The following is a 26,921-nucleotide window of genomic DNA, read 5'->3' on the forward strand; positions in this document are numbered from 1 at the left end:
GCAGATGACAAAACCATGAAAGGCTTTTTGCTCTCTGCCTATTTAAAAACTGCTGTAACCTTTTACTTCAGTAGATACATTACTCAGGCAGAGACTCTCTAACATAAGGGTATAGTTTCCAAAAGAGTGAAATGCTGACGAGCCAAAGGATACAGATACACAATGACCTCACTTAGGGACAAAGTGAGGGAGATGAGGGTAACCTAGATCCAACCATGGCCATCAAGCCAAACAGGGACAGTTCTGTCCACTCCTTCCCAACAGATGCTGGCTGAAGACAAATGATAAAAGCCTTTGAACTTCTGGACCACAGCACACACTGAGAGAATTGCTGGGAGGGAGCAATCAGCTCCGTATCTCAAATCCTAGATAAGACCTGTGACTCCTAAGATCAGTAACTTACAAGCTACTAAAAGGGAATTTAAGGGAACAGGTTTAAAACATGTAGAATACACAAAAACCCTAGGATTTGGACAACAGGCCTGGTAGCAGTCAACATTTTATTTCTACCTTTTCAGAATAAGCTGAGGCAGGTGTGCTGGGGTGTGCTATAACCCCACCCCCCACCAACCAGCAGACAGAGCTGGGATAAGGCCAAGGGCATCCCTGACTACACAGCAGGCTTGAAATCAGCCTGGACTAAATGAGACCTTGTCTCAAAACTAAGCAAGTAAAAAATGATAGCAACACTGAAGATGGACTTGTATGAGTCTCAGACTAAGCTGCTTAGTTAAAGGCTTGGCAGCCAGTTTCAGCAGGGGCAGTCCTCAATAGGCGTGTGCAGTTTTCTTCCTACGAGTGAAAGAACGCACTCTGCTCTCCAGACTACTCACACATTTGTCAAGTATGATGCACTGTAACACCACAGCTTAAAACAATTATTTAAAGGTAGTAAAATATTAACTATAAAATACATTCCCACTTCCCAGTCTTGGTACATGCTAGTTAAGTACACTGAGCTACGCCTCCAGCCTTGGGGTTTACACTCAGCAAAGACACACAGCGAAGTAGCTTTAAAACAAACAAACAAACAAACAAAAAAAAAACCACTTGATGTAGCAATGATTTATGTTTGCCATCCACACCTAAGATGAGGTGATTAAAAGAAAGCAAAACTTTAATTTCACAATGGAATTCTAAATGTCACTTTATGGTATATAGTCTACATTTATATTTAATTGGAAACAAAACAAAACAAAACCCTGAACTAACATTAAAAGCAAACAGCTGCTTAGGGACAGAAGAGGGAGCTCAGTAGGAGGTGCAGTGTTTGTCATGGCTGTGGTGGCTGAGTGTGATCCCGGTGCCTGGAGGCAGAGATAGGACCCAGACAAGGCAGCTAGACCAGCACAACCTGTAAGCTTTGGTTTCAGTTGAGAGATCTTGGCCTGATACATGAGGTGATTTTGGAAGACACCTGACACAAATCTCTGGCCTCCACACACACTGGAACATAGTGTATACAGTGTATCCACACATGCAAACGTGCATTACATACAACTCACACACATGCAAACAAGCAAAACCCACAAGTTTTCAACATTCTTAAAAAAAAAAAAAAAAGAAAAAGAAAAAAAAGTAGCCGGGTGTGGTGGCCAGCACTGGGTGAGGCAGAGGCTGGTAGATCTCTGTGAGTTTGAGGCCACCCTGGTCTACAAAGCAACTCCAGGACAGCTAGGGCTACACAGAGAAACCCTGTCTCAAAGAAAAACAAAAAACATCAAACCAAAAATATGTAAAGCAGTGTTGTGTCACATGCCCTCCCCCATCCCCGGCCAGTTTCTCTAGCTATTCTTTTTTTTTTTTTTTTTTAAAGCAGTCTCATTTATTTATTTTTTTTAAATGCTGGTTTGTGTTCTTTCTGCATGTACACCTGCTTGCCAGAAGAGGGCATCAGACCCCAGGATAGATGGTTGTGAGCCACCATGTGGTTGCTGGGAATTGAACTCAGGACCTGTGGAAGAGCAGACAATACTCTTAACCACTGAGCCATCTCTGCAGCCCGCCTCCAGCTATTTTTTTTTGTTTTTTAAAGGTTTATTTATTATTATGCATATAGTGTTCTGCCTGCATGTACACCTGCAGGCCAGAAGAGGGTATCAGATCACATTATAGAGGGTTGTGAGCCACCATGTGGTTGCTGGGAATTGAACTCATGACCTCTGGAAGAGCAGTCAGTGCTCTTAACCACAGAGCCGTCTCTGCAGCCCCCCTCCAGCTATTCTTAAGAACATTTAGAGGGACTCCTATGACTCCATTCAACCACCAGGGAAACCCACGTACAGGTTTTCACACCTTTGATGCAGCTTCTGCTGCTGTACTGGAGAATTGGTGCTTTAAAGACGGCGGAAGCAGCTCAGATGGCGGGGTGCTTGCCTAGAGCATGAGGTCTCGGGTTGCCTGGTAATGGGAGGGGGTGAGAGGAGGCCAGAAGCCCAGAAACCAGCTCCGGTTCTGATTCCATATTCTTTCTTACTATATTAGGGTGACCACACTGCACTCCAGATACTTGTCTGCAACTCAAGTGTTTTCTCTGTCAGATTTGCTCTTAACTAGGGTGATTTCTAGGCCAGCACAACCTAAGCACAGCTGATGTCTGGAGTCATTTTTATTCACCGTATCTTGAGAGTGGGAGGTTTTTATCAAATCTAGTTGGCAGATACCCAAGGGTGTTAGTTTAAAATTTTATGACGCATAGGAAAAGCCCCACAACACACTACCTAGCACAAAATGTCAATAGTATCAGGGCTAAGAACTCTTTCAGACATGGGTTCTAACAGGGAAGCATTTTAGTTGATCTTGGGTGCTGCACTTACTGCTGATCAGTGAATGGACAACGGTGTCATCAATGATGAACAGAACACAGAAAACTGAAATGATCTTAGTGTCCCAGTTCTGAGGGGGCCCCACATAATTATAAAGAAAACAAGCTTTGCCAAAACATGTCTCTCAAGGACAAAAAAAAAAATGAGAGCGTCTAGAAGAACTTTTACTTTAGCCCTTTCAGTGTCTGGAACTTTGTCATTCAAATACATAACAAGTAACACTGTCTTAAAATGAAAGCCTTTAATGTCCCATTTCAAACAGCATGTGTTGAGGATTGGCACACACCTGCAGATTAGACGGTACCACTAAGTAACTGCTCCAGCAACTGGTAAATACTATGAAAAAGTCTAAGAGCTTCTTTACAAATTTCAGAATTCAATCATAGCACACATAAGACAAAGATAAATCTATCTAAAAAGAAAAATAGCATGAGTCCACATCAAAAGGTTTATAACCATATTAATATTTTAAGCCTAGTGGTCAAAATTTCTGTGTATTAACTCCCCAAAGATTTGCATTCTGCAGGAAAAAAAATCGACAGTGGGGTACCCAAAGTATTTGAATCCCTCCTCCTTTTTCCAATCTCAAAGAGCTATTGAACTCTAGCCAAAGGTATTTGTTCATAAGTAATACTGCTTGATTTATAACATTCTTTCTCAAGGAAAAGTTCAAAGGGTGGTTTTATGTGGACAGTCAAACAATTATAGAAAAGAAAAAGAAAACAAAAACAAAACCCAAACCGAACCCAACATCTTTCACTCATCATCCTTGGAATAGAGCCTGGTTTACCATTATCTGTTATAAATTATGAAATCACACTGTGTAAAATAACACCTATTACATTTAAAAAGGTAAACCATATTTATTTACTAGCACTGTTAAAACATTACACAAAACACATTCAAGTGGCAAGTAATTATAATGCAAGCCCTTGCACGGCAATCCAAATTTATTGAACTACGGATGCTAAGTTATACAAAATTGCACCACTTTAATTAAGGCTTTAGTTTACATTTGGCCTCCTCAAAGTCGTTGTAGCATTAGGTTGGTCAACTTAAATACTGTGGCTCCCTGTTGGATGGACACACAATCTTTACACCCAAACGTTAATGCACACAAAACAAGGCATTGTTAAATAAAACAGCAATAGTTACTGCAAATTCGGCCTTGTGACCAATTACACATGATTAAAATTACTTCCCACATTCACATCCACAGTACTCGTCCACCATTTAACATCTCAGTCAAAACGTTACACATGTGAAAGAATCACTAACAGGCAGAGATACTAAACCTGTGTATTTGGTATTGCAGACACACGTATGCATGAGCAAGCAAGGGAGTCACAGTGAGAATCTACAGCTGCAGAAGCCTGAAAATGATTTACAAAAATTGTTAAATCATTAAAAAACTGTTTGAAAATATACACTTCTTGTTGTAGACCCCCACTGTACACAACTATAAACACTGTTCCCTATGTAAACAAAAAGGAAACATATAATAAGGAGATTTGAAAAGTCTGGACATTTCCTTCCCAACAGATATTAAAGGCAACGTCTTTAATCTAAGACATTATACTGAAAGGACTATCATATTTTAAAGACAAGATCACTGTCTCCACAGGTTTTTGAAAAATTAAAAAAAAACTATATAGCTGTGTTAATCAAAGCGCTTATTTTGTATAATACAATGATAATGACCTTGAATTTAAAAAAAATTACAATAAGCTACAAGTATCAAAGAAGCAAAGTTATCTGGAGTAGTCTATATAGGAGCTCTTTGGACTTTCTTTTATTTTGCTAAAATAGTGGTGCTTTTAGGATTTACATTATTGTACTCTGCAATACAAAGTACGGGGTGTGTTAAAGTACACAGCACACCATTCTCATACATGTACAACGTTGGTGGATGAAGAATGTCTCTTAGCAGTAATACTGGACGTAGCCTCTGGCTTTACCAGCTGCATACTCTAGAACTATTATATAAGTAAAAATCTCTCGTGATACTGGAAAGTGATTAGAATGTGCAAACTGATATAGTAGCTTTCATCCGCCTCTTAAAGGTACCACCACAGGAAAGTCCATTTAAGATGTTGGTAGGTTTAACAAAGTTGGAATGCTGGCACTGTTGAATTGGGCAACAGTTCTTCAGACCTGTAGAAGGGGGAAAAATAAATACATTAACTGAAACAGTATAATAAAGAATTAAAGGCATCAGTAAGATAAAGGTTCTTTTCCTAGTCATTGCATTAATGACAGCTATTTTTATCTTTATTCCAAAAAAGATGGTAGCCTGTATCACTGCCCTCCTGGAAGCCAGAACGATGAAAACTCTAGGGCAAAAGAAGGAAAACGACCTCTGCACAAGCCAGGCCAGTGGAGCATACCTTTAATCCCAGCGCTCAGGAGGCAGAGGCAGGCGGATGTGAGTTTGAGGCCAACCTGGTCTACAGAGTGAGTTCCAGGACAGTCAGGGCTATACAGTAAAACCAACCTAACTAAAGGCTCTGTGTAATTTCTGTATATTTCCAAATATTAAAGAGCAAAAGACATTGGAAGCTAGAGAGACAGCTTCACGGTAAAGAGCTCTGGCTGTTTTTCCAGAGAACCCTGGTTCCATTCCCAGCACCCACATGGCTGCTTATAGCTGCCTGTCAGTCCAACTCCAGGGGTTCCACACCCTCTTCTGGCCTCTTTGGACACCAGTCACACATGTGATACTCATGCATACATGCAGGCAAAGTATTTATATACAAAAAGGAAAGGAAATTTACATTAAAATTTATGGTTGATGCTGAGCATGGGCGTGCATGCCTTTAATACCAGCACTAGGGAGGCAGAGGCAGATGAATCTCTGAGTTTGAGGCCAACCTGGTCTACAAAGGGAGTCCAGGGATATATAGAGAAACCCTGTCTTGAAAAGCCAAAAATTTAAATAAAAAAATAAAAATTATGGCTGTCAATCTTACTACAATTAGGGTTAAGAGACAAATAAATATCAGTATTAACAAAACGACTTTTTTTCTTTTTGAGACAGGGTTTCTCCGTATAGCCTGGCCATCCTGGAATTCACTCTGTAGACCAAGGTGGCCTCAAACTCAGAGATCTATCTGCCTCTGCCTCTCTGAGTGCTGGGATGAAAAGTGTGTGCCACTGTGCCACCCAGCTTCAGTGCCTGTTTTCACAGTCTATGGAATTGGTAGTCCTTCTGTGCTGTGTGGGTCGTCTCTCTGCTGAGGACCGCTCCTCCAGCACTGCTGACTTGTTCTTGCTCTCCTTGTACCTCACACACCTCAACACGCCAGATTCTGACAGACTTTGCCTAAGGTCTTAATAACTGTACAGCACTGCGGTAAGCACGGACTCAGAGGCTCGGCAACCCACTGAGATTCTGGATTGGAACTGCTCAGAGTCCTAGCATTACATATAGACAGGGCACCTGCTCTTTGCCTGAGTCTCCTATTTCTAATGGGGGGACACTAAGAGTTCTTGCCTCAAAGGCTTCTTTTAAGTGTCCTCCCTCCTCCTGACTGAGAACCGGGATTACAAGCCTAAGTCCCTACACCATGCACATTTTAAAACTGTTTGTTTCTCTCTTCAATTGTCTCAATTATCTAAATATAACTAAGAGGGGATAAGAAAACTGAGTCTGTTCAGCAGCTTCAGGGTCCCCCCACGATAGAAGCACACACTGAACAAACACTTACAACACTCACTATGTGAAGTACCTGACTTCTGATGGGCAGTTACTAGGATTATCACACTAAGGCATCGTATCTGTTTTTAAGGATTACATCATTACTTGCTTTGGCGATGGTACTCAGAATGAAGTTAGCAGGAAGATAAATAGAACACACCTGGCTCAGAGCTACAATGCATTCAGTACATTAAAGCAGTTGACACGATGACTTTTTGCGGGCCTTCCCAGGCACTGGAGTTTTCCTGTTAATTTGCCGCACTAGGTCATAAAAGATCTGCAAACACATTATCATCATCATAATCATAATCATCACTATTATTGAGGAAAAACAAAACTCAATCCCCACCCCCCCAAATGAAGCAAAAACAACACAAAAGCTTCTGGAAATTCCCAAAGCCATAAAGGAATCCCCAGAACACAAACATTCTTTTGCAGAACGAGTGTGAAGTCAGTGTTCTTACAAGTACCACAGTCTTTTCCAGAAAATTAAAACTCTCTTTAAATAAGTACTTAGTTAGTTGAAATAGAGGCAGAATTCTACTTAATTGGGTTCGATCTCCTACAGAAAAAGAAAAGGCTCTTTACTGTCACAGAGCTTTCTTTCTGTATGCTTTTGCTCCACACAGCTTCACCCCTTCCAGAACCATGTGTGTGTCTTTTTGAGTTTTAGACTTTTATATAAACTCCCTCAAATACTCAGTGAAATTAGTGGTTTCCACTCTGGCCCTCTGCTGGCTTTCCCTCTGTCATTTCACTGTGTAAGCATTTCAACAGAAACAGTAGTACTTATTTTTACATGCATATACTAGACAAGATTTTTTTTAAACCTATAAAAGCACATATTAACAGAGTTCTAGTCCATTAATTATTCTTTAAAAATTTATAATTTTAAATGTGTGTTTGAGTTTTATGCATGATGTACACTCAGGAGCCCACAGATGTCAGAAGAGGGCACTGCATTCCCTGGAACAAGAGGTCCAGACAGCATGAGTCACCACGTGGGTGCTGGGAACTAAAGTTAGGGTTCTCGTAATAGTAAGCTCTTCAGTGCTGAGCCCTCTCCATTAATTTAAAATGCTCTACTTAGTATATATTCTAAGTATATATGAACGTACCTCATTAACATTTATTTTTGATTTTGCAGAGGACTCTAAGAATGCACAGTTGTTCCACTGTCTCGCTAGGTTCTGACCTTGTTCCTTTCCTACAACTCTCTCGTCTTCCAAGTCACACTTATTACCAACCAGAATCATTGGAACCTGCAAAGACATTCATGAGAGTAAAACAAGTAGATACAATGAAAAGCAACTATAAACTGCTTACACATGGGCAAACTATACCATAATGGACCTAATCACAGAAATCAAAACAACCTTTTTAAAAGGAAGTACAAAGGGTGTTGCCGTGAAAAGTCAGCATATTTCAACATTTCAAAATGGTCAAGGGTGTGGGCAAGCTTCACTTTTTTTTTTGTTTCTGACATTTAATGAATTGCACAATACAAAAAAGAGAAATTAAGAAGGCCCCTAAAGCAGAAACTTCAATTTTTCACGGCCTTGCCTGTAACTTCTCACTTTCCATATGTTAGGATGAAATACATCCAACTAATAAAGTCAATATATTTATTAATGGCATCTCATGTTTGATATATCCAATGTTTGTGATTTTGAAAGAACAGTATAGCAGCCAGGTGTGGTGGTGTGCGCCTTTAATCCCAGCATTCGGGAGGCAGAGGCAGGCAGATTGCTGTGAGTTCGAGGGCAACCTGGTCTACAAAGTGAGTCCAGGACAGCCAAGGCTACACAGAGAGACCCTGTCTTGGCGGGGTGGGGGGTGGGGGGAAGGAGAAGAGCAGTAAAAAGTAATGCTTATTTTACCAAACCACTAACAGCCATTTGAAAATCAGTTTTCTTTCTTTCCTTCTTTTTTGTTTTGTTTTGTTTGTTTTTTTTTTTTTTGTTTTTTTTTTTTTTTTTTGGAGACAGGGTTTCTCTTGCAGCCCTGGCTCTCTTGGACTCACTTTGTAGACCAGACTGGACTCCAACTCACAGAGATCTGACTGACTCTGCATCTCTGAGTTCTGGGATTAAAGGCATGCGCCACTACACTCAGAGAGGGGTGGGAAAGGGGGGGGGGGAATCAGTTTTCTAAAGCAGTTTTTGAAGAAAAAAAATTCAAATACGGAAAACAAGAATTTAAGCGTTTAAAAGATATTTAAAATTTTTATAAATACTTCTTAATGCGATTGATTGGAAAACAGCTCCTCCTCGACTCTTAGTTCCAGAAGTGTCGACAATGATGGCATCTAGCCTTCAGCTCTCTCAATATAAGCTTCAGTTAAACTAAATGACTGCTTCCTTCCTTTCTTTTTTGAGACTCTTGTCTCATTATTCAGCTCTGGCTGGCCTGGGACTTGCTCCTTAGATGGCCCTGGCTTTGACCTCAAAGAGATCTCTATGTCTTGCCTCTGCCTCTCAAGTGCTAGGATTAAGAGCACACCCACTTGGCCAGCACTCCAATGGTTATTGAAGTGTAGTGCTTGCTCTATTAACATTTCTCTCCCACATCCCATAAAAATGCATGGTCTGAAAATAGAAAAGGCAGGGCTAGAGAGATGGCTCAGAGGTTAAGAGTACTGGCTGCTCTTCTAAAGGTCCTGAGTTCAGTTCCCAGCAACACGTGATGGCTCATAACCACCTGTAATGAGATCTGGTGCCCTCTTCTGTCGTGCAAGAGCATATGAAGCAAAGCACTGTATACATAATAAGTAAATCTTAAAGGGAATCTCTCACTTTTCATAACGCCTAAGAAAAAAAGAAAAAGGCAAGCTGGAGCAGTGGTAGCAGACACCTTTAATCCCAACACTAGGGAGGCAGAGGCAGGAGGATTTCTGAGTTCGAGGCCAGCCTGGTCTATAAAGCAAGTTCCAGGACAGCCAGAGCTGCACAGAGAAACGCTGTCAGGAAAAACTAATGAAGTTGAGTGAATATTTAAAAATTAAAACTGAATATTAATTAAGGGGTTGGAATAAACGTAGGTGTTTATTACGAAGTCCACTTACATCATCAGTGTCTTTAACCCGAAGAATCTGTTCTCTCAGATCTTGTAAATCATTAAATGTGGACTGTGCTGTGATGGAGTAAACCAAAGCAAAGCCCTGTCCATTCTTCATGTACAAGTCTCTCATTGCTGTAAATTGTTCCTAAGTGAGAAGAGGAAAAGACAAGGATGTGTGCTGATACCACATTACACAATTTCAAAACCTATACTTAGCAGCTTAATGAAGAATATTGTAGTATTATATAATACTTCTTAAAACTAGAGATTACAGCAAGATACTGTTTGAAACACTGCATTAAAAGGAAGTTATTTTAAAAATTACATCACAGATGTACGTACAACAAATGTTCAACTGGAATAGAAATACCGTGTCTCAAAAACAACTTTTAATCTGTCATAGAGTGTTGAGCACCCTAGCTCTATCCCAGAGATAGGACAGGTCATAAAGCCATCCTTGTGTGGGGCTGTCTGCATGCAAACTTGCATCTTACCATTTTTGTACACTTCTTCACTAGAGTGTAAGTGTCTGTGAGGAAGAACCGTGTTTGGCATCTTTGTTCAAGCACTGGCTGGTGTCAACTGCACACCCAGAACCCTTCCCTTACATCTGGATGCCTACAAACCCAATTGGCTATTGTAGACTTGATGACTGAGTAGTCCCAAAGGCTTTATGTGCCAAAACTTAAGCCTCATTCTGAGGTATCCAGAGGCAGAAACTTAATTCCATGAACATAAGAGGTGAGGCCTTTGGAAAGCAATTAGGGATTAAAGTTGTTAGGTGCAACCAGCTTCTTACTGGAGGGGGAAAAGACACAGGCATTCGTGTCTCAGTGTCTTGCTACTTGTTGAGCACTGCCTTGGGGTTCTTTCAGGAACAAAGCCATCACCAGATTCAGTTCCTTGACTTTGTACCCCCTGAACAAACCAAACAAACCTTTATCTCTACAGTTATTTGGCCTAGGCATTTCATTACAGTACTAGAGTTAATAGTTACTTAAAACATTTCTTCATAACTGATATACTGTATTTAGGAAGTGAAACACTTAAAATCTGATACTATACACTGCATATCCTTTGATAATTGTACTGTACATACCGTTCCTGCAGTATCCAAGATTTCAAGCATACACTGCTGCGCATCTACTTCAACTTGCTGAAGAAAAAATTAAAATAATCTTTATTTTTATATACATATAAAACTACTTTAAAATATCCACAACAGTTAAAAGCAGAACAAAGACAAGTTATGGCAACCTTATAGGGTAACACCAAGCAATACTTAAAAACCAGTTAAGTCGATGTGTTGGTTTTAATAAGAATGGCCCCACGGGTTACAGTGTATGAGCTCATCGGTCCCACTTTGTGTTGCAGTTTTGGGCAGGTGTAGGAGTGGTGGAGGCACAATACTGAGGCCCTTGAAGTTTCAAGGACACATGCCTGCTCTCTGTTCCTGCTGTTTCTGCTGCCATGACTGACTCTGGAACTGTGAGCCCAATTAAACTTTCCCTTCTGTAAGCTGCCTGGGTCATGCTGTTCTTTCACAGCCACAGAGGAGTAAGTAATGCAGCCATCAGCCTTCAGAGCCCCCACACTCTAGTCAGGTGCAAACTCTATGTCCCGACAAGTCACTAAGATTCAGGCACAATGTGCTCACTCAATGCTCACTTTTGAAACAGAAATGCCTTCAAAATAGAAAAGTAGAAAAGCAATGCTTCTAACAGTGTTGGCATGATTTTGCCTGCCAGCCTTCCTATAATATTTTGGGTACTCCTTGACTTCCCTAGACACTATTTTCTCATCACACTGGAACACAACTTCTGATGGCAAGGAAACAGCGTCTTAATTATGAAATTAAGTGCATATCCCCGTTACTCCTTTCAATATTTTCTAGGAGTGAAATTTACTTAAACGCAGAAGGAAAAGAGTACTTCCACTTCACAACTGGGCTGTAGGGATGAGTTTTGTGGTAGGCAGATGGAAAAGTGGAAACACAGATCTTCCCATTTGGAGAGAGAAAGGTAGAGGCACAAGCCTCGAACTCTTAACACTGGCTGCACACTGCTTCCTATTTTTCACCTGTGGCCTCTCAGGGTGTTAAGCAGCCAGAGTGGACCTTGCTGTGGACTGTGTCTAGAATGGAGGCAGGCGCTGGGCCACGGTCTTCCCAGTGAAGGTGCGGCTGCCACTTGGAGTGACAGTGGAGCTACAGTTCTGGGCCAAAGTGTGTACAGGCGCCTATGAATCTCTGAAAGCAGTAGACAACCAACCCTAGAAATGTGCATGACCTTTCCAACTAGCCAGACCTTACTTTACATAAAACATTCAACAACTGCAAACTAGAAACAGTCTTTACACTTGTATTAAAACCAGGCTTTTAACAAATAACGTACCTTTCTATAAGAATCTTCTATTGTAGGATCATATTTTTCAACAAAAATTCCTTGAACAAACTGTACAGTCTGGAAAAAATTAACATAATTTACATTTCTAAAGAATAAGGCCAAATCTGAGACTGTAGATTTTATTTATTTTTATTTGTTTGAGACAAGGTCTCAGGACATACCACTGGACAGTCTGGAACTCAGTACATAGACCAGGCTGGCCTTAAACTCACAGTGACTCTCTGGCCTCTCCCACCCAAGTGTTGGATTACAGGCTGCACTACCATGCTCTGCTAAGTGTGCAGTTTTAAACTGCAGTTAACTATTTGCATCTGTGGGTCCCCTAACTCAGATTTAAGCAGCTATGGACCAGAAGTATTTAGGAATAAGGACAATGCAAATGTATACACTGAGCTTATCCAGACTCTGTCGCTGTTAACCACACAGCACAGCAATTGTTACTCCAGCATACAGTACAACAGCCACTCACTCGGCATTTATACAGTGTCGGTATTGTAAGTTTAATCCATCAATATTCAGCACACCTCTCCATACTGTACATACAAAGGAAAAGCAAGCGTCCTATTGTATATATACACACACTTTTCAGTTTCATCTACGTGTGGTTAAGTTCTGTGCTAGGTAGTCTTTTGCCTTTTTTTTTTTTTTGGTTTTTTCAAGACAGGGTTTCTCTGTGTAGCCTTGGCTATCCTGGACTCACTTTGTAGACCAGGCTGGTTGTTTTTGTTTTTTGAGACAGGGTTTCTCTATGTAGTCCTGGCTGTTCTGTAACCTGCTTTGTAGCCCAGGCTGGCCTTGAACTAATGAAGTTCCACCTGCCTCTGCCTTTGAATTGGCTGGAACTAAAGGCATGTGACACCACACAGTGGTGACCATTTTAGATGGCCAAGTAAGATGGTTTATCTTATTAGGGGTGAAGACAAAGTCAATCTGTGTTTGTTTTGAAACCCAGTCAGAAGTAGCCCAGGGTGGCCTTTAACTCTGGGTCTTACTTCAGCCTCAAGTGCTGGGAGCGCAGGCCTATGTCACCATTCTCATCTTGATCTGTGTTTTTTTTGATTCTTTGCTAAATTCTGAACTGTTTAAGAAGATTCTGTCTTCTCCATTCACTAAACCTCATCATATCAATTTTTTCTCACTTCTAAAACTAAATCCTTGGTAGTGAAAATATGCCCATTAAAATAATAATAGACAAAGATTTGATGGGGGGCTAGAGAGATGGCTCAGTGGTTAAGAGCACTGCCTGCTCTTCCAAAGGACCCGGGTTCAATTCCCAGCACCCCACATGGCAGCTCACAACTGTCTGTAACTCCAAGACCTGACACTTCCACACCAATGCACATAGATTAAAAAACTAAATAAAATATTAAAAAAAAAAAGATTTGAAAAAAGACTAATTGAAAATATATAACACACTCCTATTTATAAATTAAAAAACCCCTTAATTGAAATATATAGGCTGTTACTCTCTGGAAGGCCTAAGCTCCACTCTTACACACATTAAACACTACCCATCCGGATACAACTAACAACTGTTTAAAATAACAAGAGAGAGGCAGAGGCAGGAGGATCTCTGTGAGTTCCAGGCCAGCCTGGTCTACAGAGAGAGTTGCAGGACAGCTAGAGCTGTTACACAGAGAAACCCTGTCTTGAAAAACCAAAACACCAACCAACCCACCAAACAAAAAAACCCCAAGTACAATAACAAGAACAATCTCATATTGCTTGTAAACTTACAGGATTCCATTTTAATCAGATCAAGATAGAAAGTCAAAGGCTTATTTAAGAGAGCCAGCACAGTGAGCACTGTCACAGGTCAGGGCCAGCCTAGCCTACCCTGCAACAACTGTCTCAGGAAACAAAACCGTAAGAGCTGTAGTTCAGCAGCTGGAGTGCTCTGCCCCCTGGATGAAGCCATCACTACATGAAAAGGGCGTGGCTGTGTAAAGATGCAACCTCAGCATTCAAAGTCAAGATTTCCCCTGGCTACTAAATATGAGAACAAAATAAAAACTACCTCAATAAGAGAAAAAAACAAAACAAAACCAAACAAAACCTTGGGAGTAAAAAGCTTATATTGAGCAAGAGTGACTTACCAGAGCTGACTTCCCAACACCTCCTGAGCCAAGAACGACCAGCTTATATTCACGCATGATGCAAGCTTGTTACAGTTAGTACCTTGTTAAAGGAGAGGAAAAAAAAAAAGCCTTAGTCTTGGTATTCACAGGCTTTTTATAAGACAGCCCAACCAGCAGCTTACATAAAGTGATTACTAGCCTAGACAACCACGGGAGCACTGTACAAGTTTACAACAGAACTGAAGTTATGAGGAAGTGTGATGGCTCGGTATGGTACCTGCTGTGCACACCTGGCAACCTGAATCTGTCTCAGAATCCATGAAAAGGGAAGGTAACAGCCAACTCCGCAAAGCTGTCCTCTGACGTTCACACGTATCACACATGGTACGTGTACTCATCCATGCAGGTGTCACACACACACACACACACACACACACACACACACGTAAAACACAAAGAATCACAGACAATATTTTTAGCTCCATCTTAATAGCATATCAACTTGTTACAGCACTGTGTTTGGGCAATGCACACACCCTTTTTGACCCTCACCAGCAGGCAGCAGGTATACAAAACCCTCTTCTAATAATCCCAAACATCCCAAACTCCCACTGGCATCCAACTACTCCACCACAAACAATGGAGTAATTTCTAAATCCCCTCTAGCAACTCAAGAAACTTGTGGACAGTTTTTATTCTATTAGGATATATTAGGAATGGGAATGAGAGCAGATTTGGCCTGAATGCATGGGAAGGCAAACTGTGCTCAGTGAATTTTTAGAGAATTCCTATGTCTACCCATAACCAGGCACTGAATATGACTAAAATCAGCTATATCATGGGGAAGAACATGGGCAGTGAGCAAAACCTGTCAAGCAAAACAGGCACCACTCACAGCATTCCCCTTTGCAACCAAACTCCTCCTCTGCCAAACTGCATAGAGCAAGGCCAGAGACAACTGCCTGGAGCCCCGAGAGCTCCTAACTCAGAGCCCACTCATATCTTTGTAGCGCATCTGACCTCGTCTATTGCTTTGGTTTTGAAGCAATCCCTTGCTACTTCGCCAACTGTGTTTACTTCTTCAATTCATTGATTAGGACCCCCAAACCTGGAAACACTAATTAGCACCAATTTCAATTATAATATCCAAAGAAAAATGAAGGAAAAAAGGGGGGTGCACAGAGAAATATCCACTATCTACCATTTATAAGATAACATGACATATCTACCCATCTTTTCTCAGACCATCTTAAGAATAGGAAGCAAGGGGTCTGGAGAGATGGCTCAGGGGTTAAGAGCACTAGCTGCTTTACCAAAGGACTCCGGTTCAATTCCAGCACCCGCATGACAGCTCATAACTGTAACACCTATTCTAGGGGATCTGACACCCTCACACAGACATACATACAGTTAAAACACCAATGTACATTAAAAAAAAAAAAAAAAAAAAAAAAAGAATAGGAAGCAAACATCCCAAGCCACCCAGAACCACAAACTATAAACTGTAAGTATTTGAGAACAGGGATATACCCGGTGAACAAAATAGAGAAAAACCCATGTTCTCACCCAGACAGTGTTCTAGTAGTGAGTGGGAAAAATGAGGACTGAAAGCACAGCAGCCAGCTATGACAGTGCACCCCGACCACCTCAGCACTCAGAAAACACACAAACAAACAAAAAAAGCAAAAAGCTATGATCACAGCTTCATTTGTTACTGTCCTGGTTTCTTCCAGGCCACAGCAGCAGAGGCAAGTATGTATCACAGAGACAGGTGAATGCTAACTGTAACTAAGCCTGCAGAGGGGAGGGGACACTTTGTGGCAAACATCTGAAAGGCAATACATCAACAACTGCTTTACTTAGTCACAGGTTCTTCAGTACACTCTAGCGCCTGCCTCTGGAAGTCTGCCAAACTCTAAGTTTCATAATTCCCCTTAAATCATAAAATCAGCAGTTTGCTCTGCCCAGGGGAGGCAGTTTTCTAATATGGTCAGCTTTTTGCTTAAGTAACCAATAAGTGCATGTTTATATTTCCTGCCGTCTCATGCAGAAGACCTTTATATGGCATCATTTCAAAAGCCCCTCAGGTCATGTCATCTTCTGTCAGTCTGCAGCAGTGCTGCTGGAGGCTTCCATCTGACTCCGTGCTCACCTGTGAATTGCTACCTTAGGATTTGTAACCTGGTAGGCCTCCGCAGAAGGCAACTGGCTTTTTGATGTTCACTGTGAGTTGTACCCTTTGGTAAACACCGCCCTTAGCTTGATTCTTTAGCTACTGACTTGAACTTCTGTTGATTCATCTACTTGTTGTTTTGGCCTGGATCGTCTTGCTACCAGAGAATGGAGGGAGCCAGAGGCCCCATACAGCAGTATTAGTCATTCAAGCTGGCCCACAGCAGAGTGAAGCTGAGTAAAACCAACCATCACCTCAGGCAAATGTCAGGGGCTAGGCTCAAACTTCACCTCGGTCACCTACAAGACCCTGATGATGTAGTCAGTTTGTCTTCTAACATCTGCTTTGTTGGTGAACCTCACAATCTATTAGGAAACATTTTTCCTGTTTGCCTTTTAGTGGTAGGGTCTCATTCCAGGCCAGGATGGTCACGAACTCATGGTGACTCTCAGCTTCCTCAGTGCTGGGCAGGATTAGAGGTGTGCGTTACCAAACCTGGCTAAAGGAACTTTATTATTTACATTTAAGCGTTCAAAACATTTCAATTTATAGGAATATATTATATCCAGAGAAACATCTACTTAAGTATTAGCTATGTTTTGCTATATGACAAGATCCATGTAACCCATTAACCCATTAAGATTTAAAGCATTTATGTATTACAAGGCACTTCTTGACTGTAGTAATATTTTCATTTGTCATGAGTTCACCACCAAAGCTATAGTTCCCTGCCTCAGAAATGGGCTGCAGACTTTAGGGAATCTATCGAGACATGTTTTAGACCTCCAATAGCCATACCAACTTAACCACCCCTCAGATAAGAAAGCACTTAAAAGCACCAACATAGGGGATGTAAACCCAACACAATCTAAAAACTGAAACCTATTAAGAAATCTTCCTTAAGGGTACATTGGTCACAATTCAAAACTGCAAACAAAATGACCTTGCTATGTAGGCCAGGCTAGCCGTGAACTCATGATTCTACTGCCACAGTTGAGTGATAGGCATGAGCCACAACACTTCAATGATTCATCAATGTTTCTTGGGATAAATTAAGTTTTCCATATTATTGTGTCTATCAATAATCTGTTCATTATCTTTTTAAGAGTCCATAGGCTCAATGTTGTGGTACACATCACTTATCACTGCACTCAGGAGAGAGGCAGGAGAATCTCTTTGAGTTTGAGGCCAGAGAGCTCCAGGACAACTATGACTATATAAACCCACCCTGTTACCAAGAAAAAAAATGTGGCGGCGGGGGGGGGGTGGGGGGGAGGAAGAAGAGCCGGCCTCTGTGGGTATCTGCACTCAGACATACACATCACACACCAACAGACATAAGATTAAAATAAATGTCTTAAAAAAAAAAGAGGTTAGTTAGAAAGATGGCTCAGTGGTTGAGAACACCTGCTGCTTTGGCAGATAGCTTACATCTGCCTGTAATTCCATTTCCAGGGAATCTGACACCCTCTTTCGGCCTTTCAAAGCACGCAGGCAGGCAGGCTGGCTGGCGTGCAAGCTCTCTCTCTCTCTCTCTTTGCCCATGCATACACTAGGAAACCTACTAACACTATTATTGGGTACTCAACCAGAGGAAGATAGAAAGATCTACTTCTTTGTTTTCTTCCTTGTGGCTTGGTGGCCTACTAATCTCCAAGATGCTTCAAACAGTGAAGCCCTTTTCCAATTTCAAGTGCCTGGTATGTGCCTCCCGACACTGCACACCCCCAAATCCCGTGTATTACAGTACTCCTCTAGCTCTCCTCTAGAGTCTGGGGCAGGAGCATAGTGAATTTGAAGTCTGTCTGAGTTACAGAGCTAGATCCTGCTTCCGAACACCAATCTCAGTTGGGCCACCACTTGGGCTACATAGCAGTTTCAGTCCAGCTACGCAGTGAGCATGTCTCAAAATAAAGAATCAACCAACCAAAAAACCCAACCCAACCCAACCAAATGCAACTACACCAAAAATTCCTAAGAATGCATTTCCACAAAGAGAAGTATTTAGGTTCTGAGACACCCACCAGTTATTTACCTTTATAGTAGATAAACTCCCACTTAAGTTCACACCAACTATTAACAGAATCATGAATCCCAAATGAAGATGAACCACACAAATCTTGATGCTAAACACAAAGGTTTTTCACTTGTCCTCTAGGAATTAGTCTACAACAGGACAGTGTTAAAATCAACACTATGCCTTCTGCAGGTATGGGCACCCTTAGATTCAAATTTACTCTTTAGATTTTAATGGTAAATGCAAAATGGGCCAGGGTAAGAATTGAATCTGAAAAACCACAAAGCAGTAATTAAAAATATTTATTATTGATGATTGTTTATTTATTTATGTAAACATGTACATGTCTACATATAAGAAGGTCAGAGGATGTCAGCTCCTCTGGAACTTCTACCTCTAGTTTAGGAAGTTGTGAGCTTGTTGGGAACTAAATTCAGGTCCTCTGCAAGAACAGGATGTGTTTCTCTCTAGCTCCCTAAAACGGCATTTTAAAGGCCTGACATTTTTCCAGTAAATGCTATGCCAAAGAGTCTACACTAGCTATAGGCAAACTCCAGCCCCCCCGCCCCCCCATGTTGGTAACAAGCAGTTTTCTTATCCTCAAGTTGTTTAGTTTTAACTCTCCTCCCTCAATTGGAATTCTATGCTCTTAAATTACAAATGCTATGTAAAACCCCTTAACTACTAGTTCCCCAAGTCAAGTGACACCACTTCTCCCACTAGAGCTCTGAAAGTGAGATGCCTGACATCTCTTTTCCGCCTCCAACTCCCAAAGTAGTAGCATCTCAACAGTTTACAGATGATTACCAAGTTCTCGTCACGTCCAAACAACTTTGACTAATCCAACTCAGTCAGCACAGAGTCCTAATCCCACCCTGTTGGGCACAGTAACAGAATTCAGAACTGAGCAGATTTTTAAATTGTCTTTCAAGGAAAAAAAAGAGGGCCAAATTCCTGTCAAAAATAAAAATCTTAGCCAGGTGTAGTGGCTTACACATGGCACCTCAGCCCTGGGGAGGCTGAGGCAGGAGGACTGCTGAGTTTGAGGCTGGGCTGCAGTGTGAGACCAGCTCACAAAACACATCAAAGAGAAGAAACCTGTATGAAGCTGTTGGCAGCATTCTGTCTATTCTGACCATACAGGAAGAGTCTCCCTGCTGTTTTCCAGGGTTAGGAGTAACAGTTCCAGTAAATAAAGCTTATTCTAGTCAACCCTGCCAAATCTCTCACCGAAATGCTTAGTAACAAAGCCTGACCTGCAGCCTAAGGTCATGCTGTCCAGCTGTATTGGAACTGCCACCTTCCTGTTCAGTACTTGGTCCTAAGAGAACACATTGACTAGAGTACAGCAATTAGCAGCAGCCTGATAAATAAAAAAAGACCAGCTTCTTAATAGATTTCTCAGATGAGTGACTAGACAAACAAGTTAGTGAACCAACCAACCAACCAATCACCACAACAAAACACGACCCCCCCTTTCTTATTAGACTCAGCTGTAAATTTTACAGGCAAGCACACTCACTCAAAGGCATGCAATCTGCAGAGTAAAACTTAGATAACCAGAACATGGACATTAATTTACTATCTGGCATAGACATTAGAATATGACAAGAAAGGGGTTCGTTAATTGTATGATAAACAAAAAAGATGCTGCAGCAGTTAGGATTCGATTGTCTGAACTAGGCATGACCTTTGGCATGTTATTTGACCTTTCTTTGTGTGTCATTCCTTATCTAAAAATGGCAATAACAGAATCTCCTCAGAGTTTTTAAGACTCAAATGAAATAACTTGCACTGCACAAAATGTTAAGTGAATGAGCAATGCAGTAAGTAGTTGGTAAATATTATTCTGTTCTTTTTAGAGATTCTATCTATCCAGCTGTGCTAAGGCAGTGCTGGGGAGGCGGCTCATGGGTAAAGCACATGCCAGTTAGGTGTGACACCTGAGTCTGATTCCCAGCACTCATGCTGAGGCTGACACTGCAGCTACAACCTGTAACTCAGTGCAAGATGGAAGGCACACAGTGTCTCCAAAGGCTGGCAGGCCAGTTAGGCCGGCACAGGCAAACAACAAAGGCCCTCGTCTCAAACAAGATGGAAGGTGAGGACTGATAACATTGTTCTCTAACCTCCACGTGCCATGTGCGCTACGCTCATGCCTGCACTCACACACACATGGATTTTACAAATATACTATTTTAGCTATGACAGATGTGGTGGCATGCTGGTAATTCCAATACCCAGGAGGCATAGACAGGAGGATCTTGGGTTTAAGGCCAGTATGAACTAGACTATGTATCTCAGAAAACAAAACAGAAAACATACAATTGTAAAGGGAACAGTCTATCAGGAGGTAAACATCACTGACTTTTTTTTCCTGTTGCTCCATTATTCTACCTCAATATCTTCCATTTCTCCACTGCCTTATTTGATGTATGAAAAGGAAGATGAAATAAATACACAAGTCTGTTATACACTTGAATTTCCACGATCGCAGGAAGGTATTAAAGGTTTTGTGTGAGACAAAGCCTCACATAACTAACCTGCCCTGGAACAGTCTGTGCTCTCTACCCTCCTGCCTCAGCCTCTCAAGTTCTGGGATGACAAGCATGCATATCTGACTCTTTTTCCTTTCCTCTTCCTTTCTTTTGGGCCTCATGCCTAGCCTGGCTTTAAATCCTGATCCTCACTCACACTGGAGTTCTGAGACTATAGGTGCAATCAGTATACTTAACTACCAAATCCGCATCTAGGAATGCCACCAGGTGTAAGAACAGTTATGTTGTCCATAGTCTTTTTCTTTGTTACGATTCATTATTTTGTTTTATGTGTATGAGTGTTTGCTTGCATGAGGATATGTATGTCCCACAGGTTTCTGCTGCCCCTGGAACAGGGGTTCAGACAGTTGTGAGATTCCATGTGGGTGCTGGGAGCCGAACCCAGGTCCTTTGCAAGATGAGCAAGTGCTTTTAACTAGTGAGCTCTGTCTAGCCCCAACTTTGCCTTATCTGCTGATACACTCTGCAAACGTTTTAGTAGCTAATTTACTTATCTGCTATTACAGAGAGAAATTAACTTTGGCATTTTATGATTTATAAAACAAAAACACATGCAAAAACCCAATCTAAGGAATGAGTAGGAGCAGATTCTCCTATGCTCTCACTTACAGTCTCTATGTGCCTGTGGCCAATGGTTAAACCACTGGGAAAAGACAGAAGTGCAACTTTCAGGCTGTGTCATAATTAATGTTACCCCGTGACAGACTTCATAGTTTCCTACTAAAAGGTGTATAGCAACATCTTCTAGTAATAAAGGCACCAGAACATGCCATATGCAAACCAATCACTAAGTGGGGCAGTAATCAAAGAACCCAAAATACTACATTAGACTTTTACAAGCCAGAGTGCCCCAGTGCCCCTACAATCAACAACTACTTACTAGGTATTATATTTCCTTGGAAAGTGCACTAACAAATGTCATGTGGAAAAAAATGGCTACAGAATAAGATGAAGTAAATCTTGATAAGCACTTGCTTCGTCTTACACTCCTTACTTATAAAGGGAAACAGCGCACTTGCTCTCAAGCTTTGTAGGAAAAGATGAGGAACATAGAGAACAGATTAGGGATATGGCTCAGTGCTTGATTTTAAGCCAGCATTAGGGTGTGGGTTCAAACTGTAGTGCCAAAGTGGGAGAGGCATAGGTTATGAGACACAGTGATTAGAGTTCACACAGAAATAAGGTGTCAATGGAAGTGTAGCCTGGAGTCAGAACTCTTCAGAGCACAGCCCACTATTCCCAGAGCACACAGGAAGAGGAAACAAACAGCAGCATGTAATTCCAGGAAGACAGGAAAGCTCTGATCTGAAAACCACTCAGGGTTCTTGACTCAGTAAGCAACATACTAGACAACCTGAGAGTATGTTATATTGAGAAAACCAACAAAAGAAGTTCTAACAGTAGTAGCTAGTAGTAGGCAATATAAGGACACAGCTAGATTACTGTTCATTTTTTATTAAGATTAATATATGGCCCACTTTTAAAACACTTGAGTCCTGGTTTGCAACAAAAACCCATTTTATAATGATGAAAACCAAAATAAGAGTGTCAGAAATAATATACCACATAGAAGAAACTAAGAAACTGACCTAAGGACTGTTAAGAAAACTGGGGTTTCCACTTTACTCAACAGCACTCTTTGGATATTAAGTTCCTATAGTGGGCAGTGAGCATTCATACCAGACATACACATTTGGGCTATTTTCCTAACAGGACGCTAATGGCTAACTGGTAACACAGTATCTTACAGCCAAAGCACACTGACGCTGCGGTTAGTTATGCAGCTACAGAACACCTTCAACTGTCACACGCAGAACCTGCTTACTCACTTGTATAATCACTGGGTTAACAATGCAGGATGGATGGAGAACTAGCTCAGTGGAAGAGCTCTTGCTGAACGTGAGTAGACCGGGTTCATTTCCCAGCACCTAACATGACGGCTTACTAACTCCCTTTCCAGACCGAGGCTCTGATCCCCTCCTGGCCTCTGAGGGCACTAGGCACATACACTATACACATACATGCAGGTAGGCAAACACACATACAGTAAACATAGATGACCTTTTTAAATCTATTCACTCCCAAATCACATGGATGCATGTCACCTCTTGTTTGTTGTTTGTTTCGTTTTTTGAGACAGGGTCTCTCTGTGTTAGCCGTGGCTGTCCAGGACTCACTTTGTAGATCAGGCTGGCCTCAAACGCACAGCTATCCACCTGCCTCTGCCTCCCAAGTGCTGGGATTAAAGACGAGCACCACCACACCAGGCCTGCATGTCACCATTTTTAAACATTAGCACACACTGAGTTTAAGGCTGGATGTTAGTTAGTCTGTTATAATCAGAGAGCACACTGAGACAACAGAAGCAGGCAGACACTTCCTGCTAACAAGGCTGAATCTCAAACTCAGCTATTCACTTCTTGTCACTATACAAGGTGGGTTCATCAGGGATTTTAAAAATCCCTGAGCCGGGTGCGGTGGCACATGCCTTTAATCCCAGCACTCAGGAGGCAGAGGCATGAGTCCAGGACAGCCAAAGCTAACACAAAGAGAGACCCTATCTTGAAAAACCAAAAAACCGAAACCTTTTTTATATTTACTTATTTTATGGTCACGAGTGTTTACCTCTATAATGTACTGTACCACCTGCATGCCTGGTGCCCAAGGATATCGGAAAAGGGTGTCCGATGCTTAACGGTTCTGAGGGACCATGTGGGTGCTGGGAGTTGAACTGAGTCCTCTATAAGAGCATCAAGTGCTCTTAACTCCCAAGTTATTTCTCCAGCCCTACATTAGGGATTTAAGAAAAACTCTTTTACTACATTTACTTTGTGTGAGAGCACACGTATGTGCACACTGAAGCGCATATATAGCAAAGGTGCATGTGGAGGCCAGAGGACAACGTTAGGGAACAAGTTCTCTCCTTCCAGCACACGGGCCCTCCTGGGGACTGACTGTCCTGACAGCCCTCCACTGTAGATTCTTAAACAGAAATTATGTTCGTCTATTATCTTACAATATTCTTATTCTAAATGCATTTTATAATCCTTGACATGACTTGTAAGGGAAACAAAGGACATAATATGGTAGTTTCTAAGACTCAACTGTTAAGATATTAGCTTTCAATTTTAAACTTTAAAATGCAATTGACAGGCACCAACACACACAGGTTAGCCTTAATTATTTCCAGAAAGTTAAATGGACTCTTATAACTATGGCATCGGGAGGTTCTTCTGTATTCAGAACCCTGGAGACTCACTGACACCAGCAGTGCCTTCCATCCTATGACAGCTTCAAATATTCCTTGGGAGTACTGGGGAAACGGTTAGCCAACAAACTGGGGTGAGCACAGGGACCCGAGTTTGCTCTCCAGCATTCGTGAAAAAGCATGTGTGCGCCTGTAATGTCAGCATGGAGCAGGCGGGGGAAGACAGGGGCATCCCTGTGGCTCTCTGGCCAGTCAGGTTAACAGAGTGGGCAAGCTCGAGCTTCAGTGAACCCTCTCCCTGAAAACTTACGGTGGAGAGGACCTGAGGAGCATAGCCAATGCTGACTTCTGGCCAGCCTGTGGGCTTCTAGAAGACTGTTTTCCTAAACAACCTCAATAATACTGAGCTTTATATCTGATTCAGCAGCAAAACCTGCTCTGCTATAAATTGCTCACACTTTGCTTGAACACTGATGTGAGTCTATTTCTGCGCTTTACTCATCCTATTTAGTGTGACTACTCATGTTTCCTATGGACAGTGCTTTATCATCCTCACTACCAACAAGGGTTGCAGGTAAAGGACTGCTCTGCTTCCGCAATCCACTTCACACACATCTATTAGCATAGAGCAGTACTCTGCTCACTTTATCTTGTTCTGGTGTCGGTGTGTAAAGGTCAGAGTTAGATGGTCTTGTTGGATCCTACAGTCCATTTCACAAACACCTCCTGTACGAAGTCCGTTCTTGGGCGTATTCTGCATTGTTGCTTGCTATGGCTCACTATTCTATTAACCTAAAACTTACTGCCTTCTCATACTGTGCACAAATTCCATTTCATTTTTACCATCTTCTCTAATTGTAACAGCTAAGAGCTGTCAATTCTGGCTTCAAAAACACTTGTATTACTAACTGGGCATTTATTACCGTTCATGATAAAATCCTATCTTTGCTAAAAAAACCTTTTGTATAGAATTATTTAATTCAACCCTAACTTGCAAAAACCAAGGAGCTCTGAGTAACAGTAGTCAGATGTTTGGGCATGGTAGTGCACACTCCAACGAATCTGGGGAGGTGGGTGCTCTGAGTTTAAGGCCAGCCTAGTCTACATAGTGAGCTCCGGGCCAACCAAGGTTACAAAGTGAGAAACCCCATTTCAGGGAAAAAAAAAAAAAAAAAAAAAAAAAAAAAAACCATAAAAGCACAGTTGCACACAGTCAGACATAGTATTGTCAAAAGGGAGTACAAGTAGCTGCTTATGATGGTCCTCAGTAAAGACAACTATTCAATACTTTATATACATTTAAATTAAACTTTAATTTTCAATTAAAAATTAAAAAATGGAGGGCTGGAAAGATGGCTTAGCAGTTAAAAGGTTGTATGAGTCTAGCAAAGGGCTCATCTGTTAGCACCCACGCCTGTAGCGCACAATTTCTTGTAATTCCAGCTCCAGGGCTCTGCCCCTTTCAGACATCCTCAGACACCTGCAGGCACATGGTTCATACACATGCAACCAGGCACATACATACACAGTAAAACAAAATCAGGTATGACTGACATAAAAAGTGCATCATAAAAACCTTTGAGAGGGGCCGGTGAGATGGCTCAGTGGTTAAGAACACTGCTTGGGGCTGGAGAGATGGCTCAGAGGCTAAGAGCACTGGCTGTTCTTCCAGAGGTTCAGAGTTCAATTCCCAGCAACCACATGGTGGCTCACAACCATCTATAATGTGATCTGATGGCCTTTTCTGGTGTGCAAGTGTATATGCAGGAAGGGTACTGTATACATAATAATAAATAAATAAATCTTAAAAAAACAAAACACAAAAATTGCTGCTCTTCCAGAGGTCATGAGTTCAATTCTCAGCAACCACATGGTGGCTCACGGCCATCTATAAAGGGATCTTCTGACATGTAGGTATACATGCAGGCAGAGAACTCCTACATTAAAACAAAAACAAAAAATCAAAATACAACCCCATTGAGACCCTCCCAAAAGGCCTCAGCCATTCAAGCCAAACTTTTTCCATAGGAAGATAAGCTCCTAAAGAAGAGTCAACAAAGTTCAAAGACATTGCCAGAGAGAGAACTGAAACTAAAGACAGTATCACTAAACCACAGTTAATCAAGACCTCAGGATTGTACAAGGCAGGAAAGGTGCCTCAGGCTGATGGGCAGCCTGGGCTACACAGTATGTTCTAGAGCATGCTGAGCTATAAAACAGAGCTTTATCTCAAGCCAAAACATGAGATCATCTAAACCTCCAAAACTGTAACAATGAAAACAAACAAAAGTGTCTAAAACAGAAACCAAAGGTTAACTATATTTAAAACACCTAGCATTTTTGTAATGTCAGCTCAGGGGGCTCAGAGGTAGGAGGATGACAAGTTGGAGATCAGCCCGGGCTTTGGCTACTCTTCGAGACATAGTCTTAAAAATCAAAACCAGTTGGGCGTGGTGGCACACGCCTTTAATACCAGCACTCAGGAGGCAGAGGCAGGTGGATTGCTGTGAGTTCTAGGCCAGCCTGGTCTACGAATCGAGTCCAGGACTGCCAGGGCTACACAGAGAAACCTTGTCTCAAAAAACAAAGCAAAGCAAAGCAAAACAAAACACAAAAACAAAAGCAAAACAAACAAAAACAAAACAAAAAAAACACACAAAACACACACACACAAAAACCCCCAAACCAGTAAGTATTTGATTCTCGGATTTACCCTTATACTCCATGGATGTCTAATGTGAACACCAGGTGTTTATTGTACAGTAGGCTCTGTTGGGGAACAAAAGCATTGTCAATTCCACAGTGAGTGACAAAGCTTCAATACCAGACTTTAAGGTGGCAGAGAGTGCCGAGTTATTCTTTGCATAGGATCCTCGATGGAAAAATCAATCACTTTCTTC

The 26,921-nt window shown here is 41.6% G+C and overlaps 1 protein-coding gene across 1 annotated transcript; it reads right to left on the bottom strand.

Moving 5' to 3' along the window:
- Positions 1–4,218: 4,218 nt before the first annotated feature.
- On the bottom strand, positions 4,219–14,167 carry Rap1b (RAP1B, member of RAS oncogene family). The gene is made up of 7 exons (XM_051170856.1): positions 14,084–14,167; positions 11,976–12,044; positions 10,682–10,738; positions 9,587–9,727; positions 7,641–7,784; positions 6,683–6,799; positions 4,219–4,979 (listed from the first exon to the last, which is right to left on the bottom strand). Exons 1-6 carry the CDS (start codon positions 14,138–14,140, stop codon positions 6,713–6,715), a joined length of 555 nt encoding a protein of 184 aa, XP_051026813.1. The 5' UTR covers positions 14,141–14,167; the 3' UTR covers positions 4,219–4,979; positions 6,683–6,712.
- Between the last annotated feature and the right edge of the window lie 12,754 nt (positions 14,168–26,921).

This window comes from Acomys russatus, chromosome 28 (genome assembly GCF_903995435.1).
Source record: "Acomys russatus chromosome 28, mAcoRus1.1, whole genome shotgun sequence".
Classification (NCBI taxonomy): domain Eukaryota; kingdom Metazoa; phylum Chordata; class Mammalia; order Rodentia; family Muridae; genus Acomys; species Acomys russatus.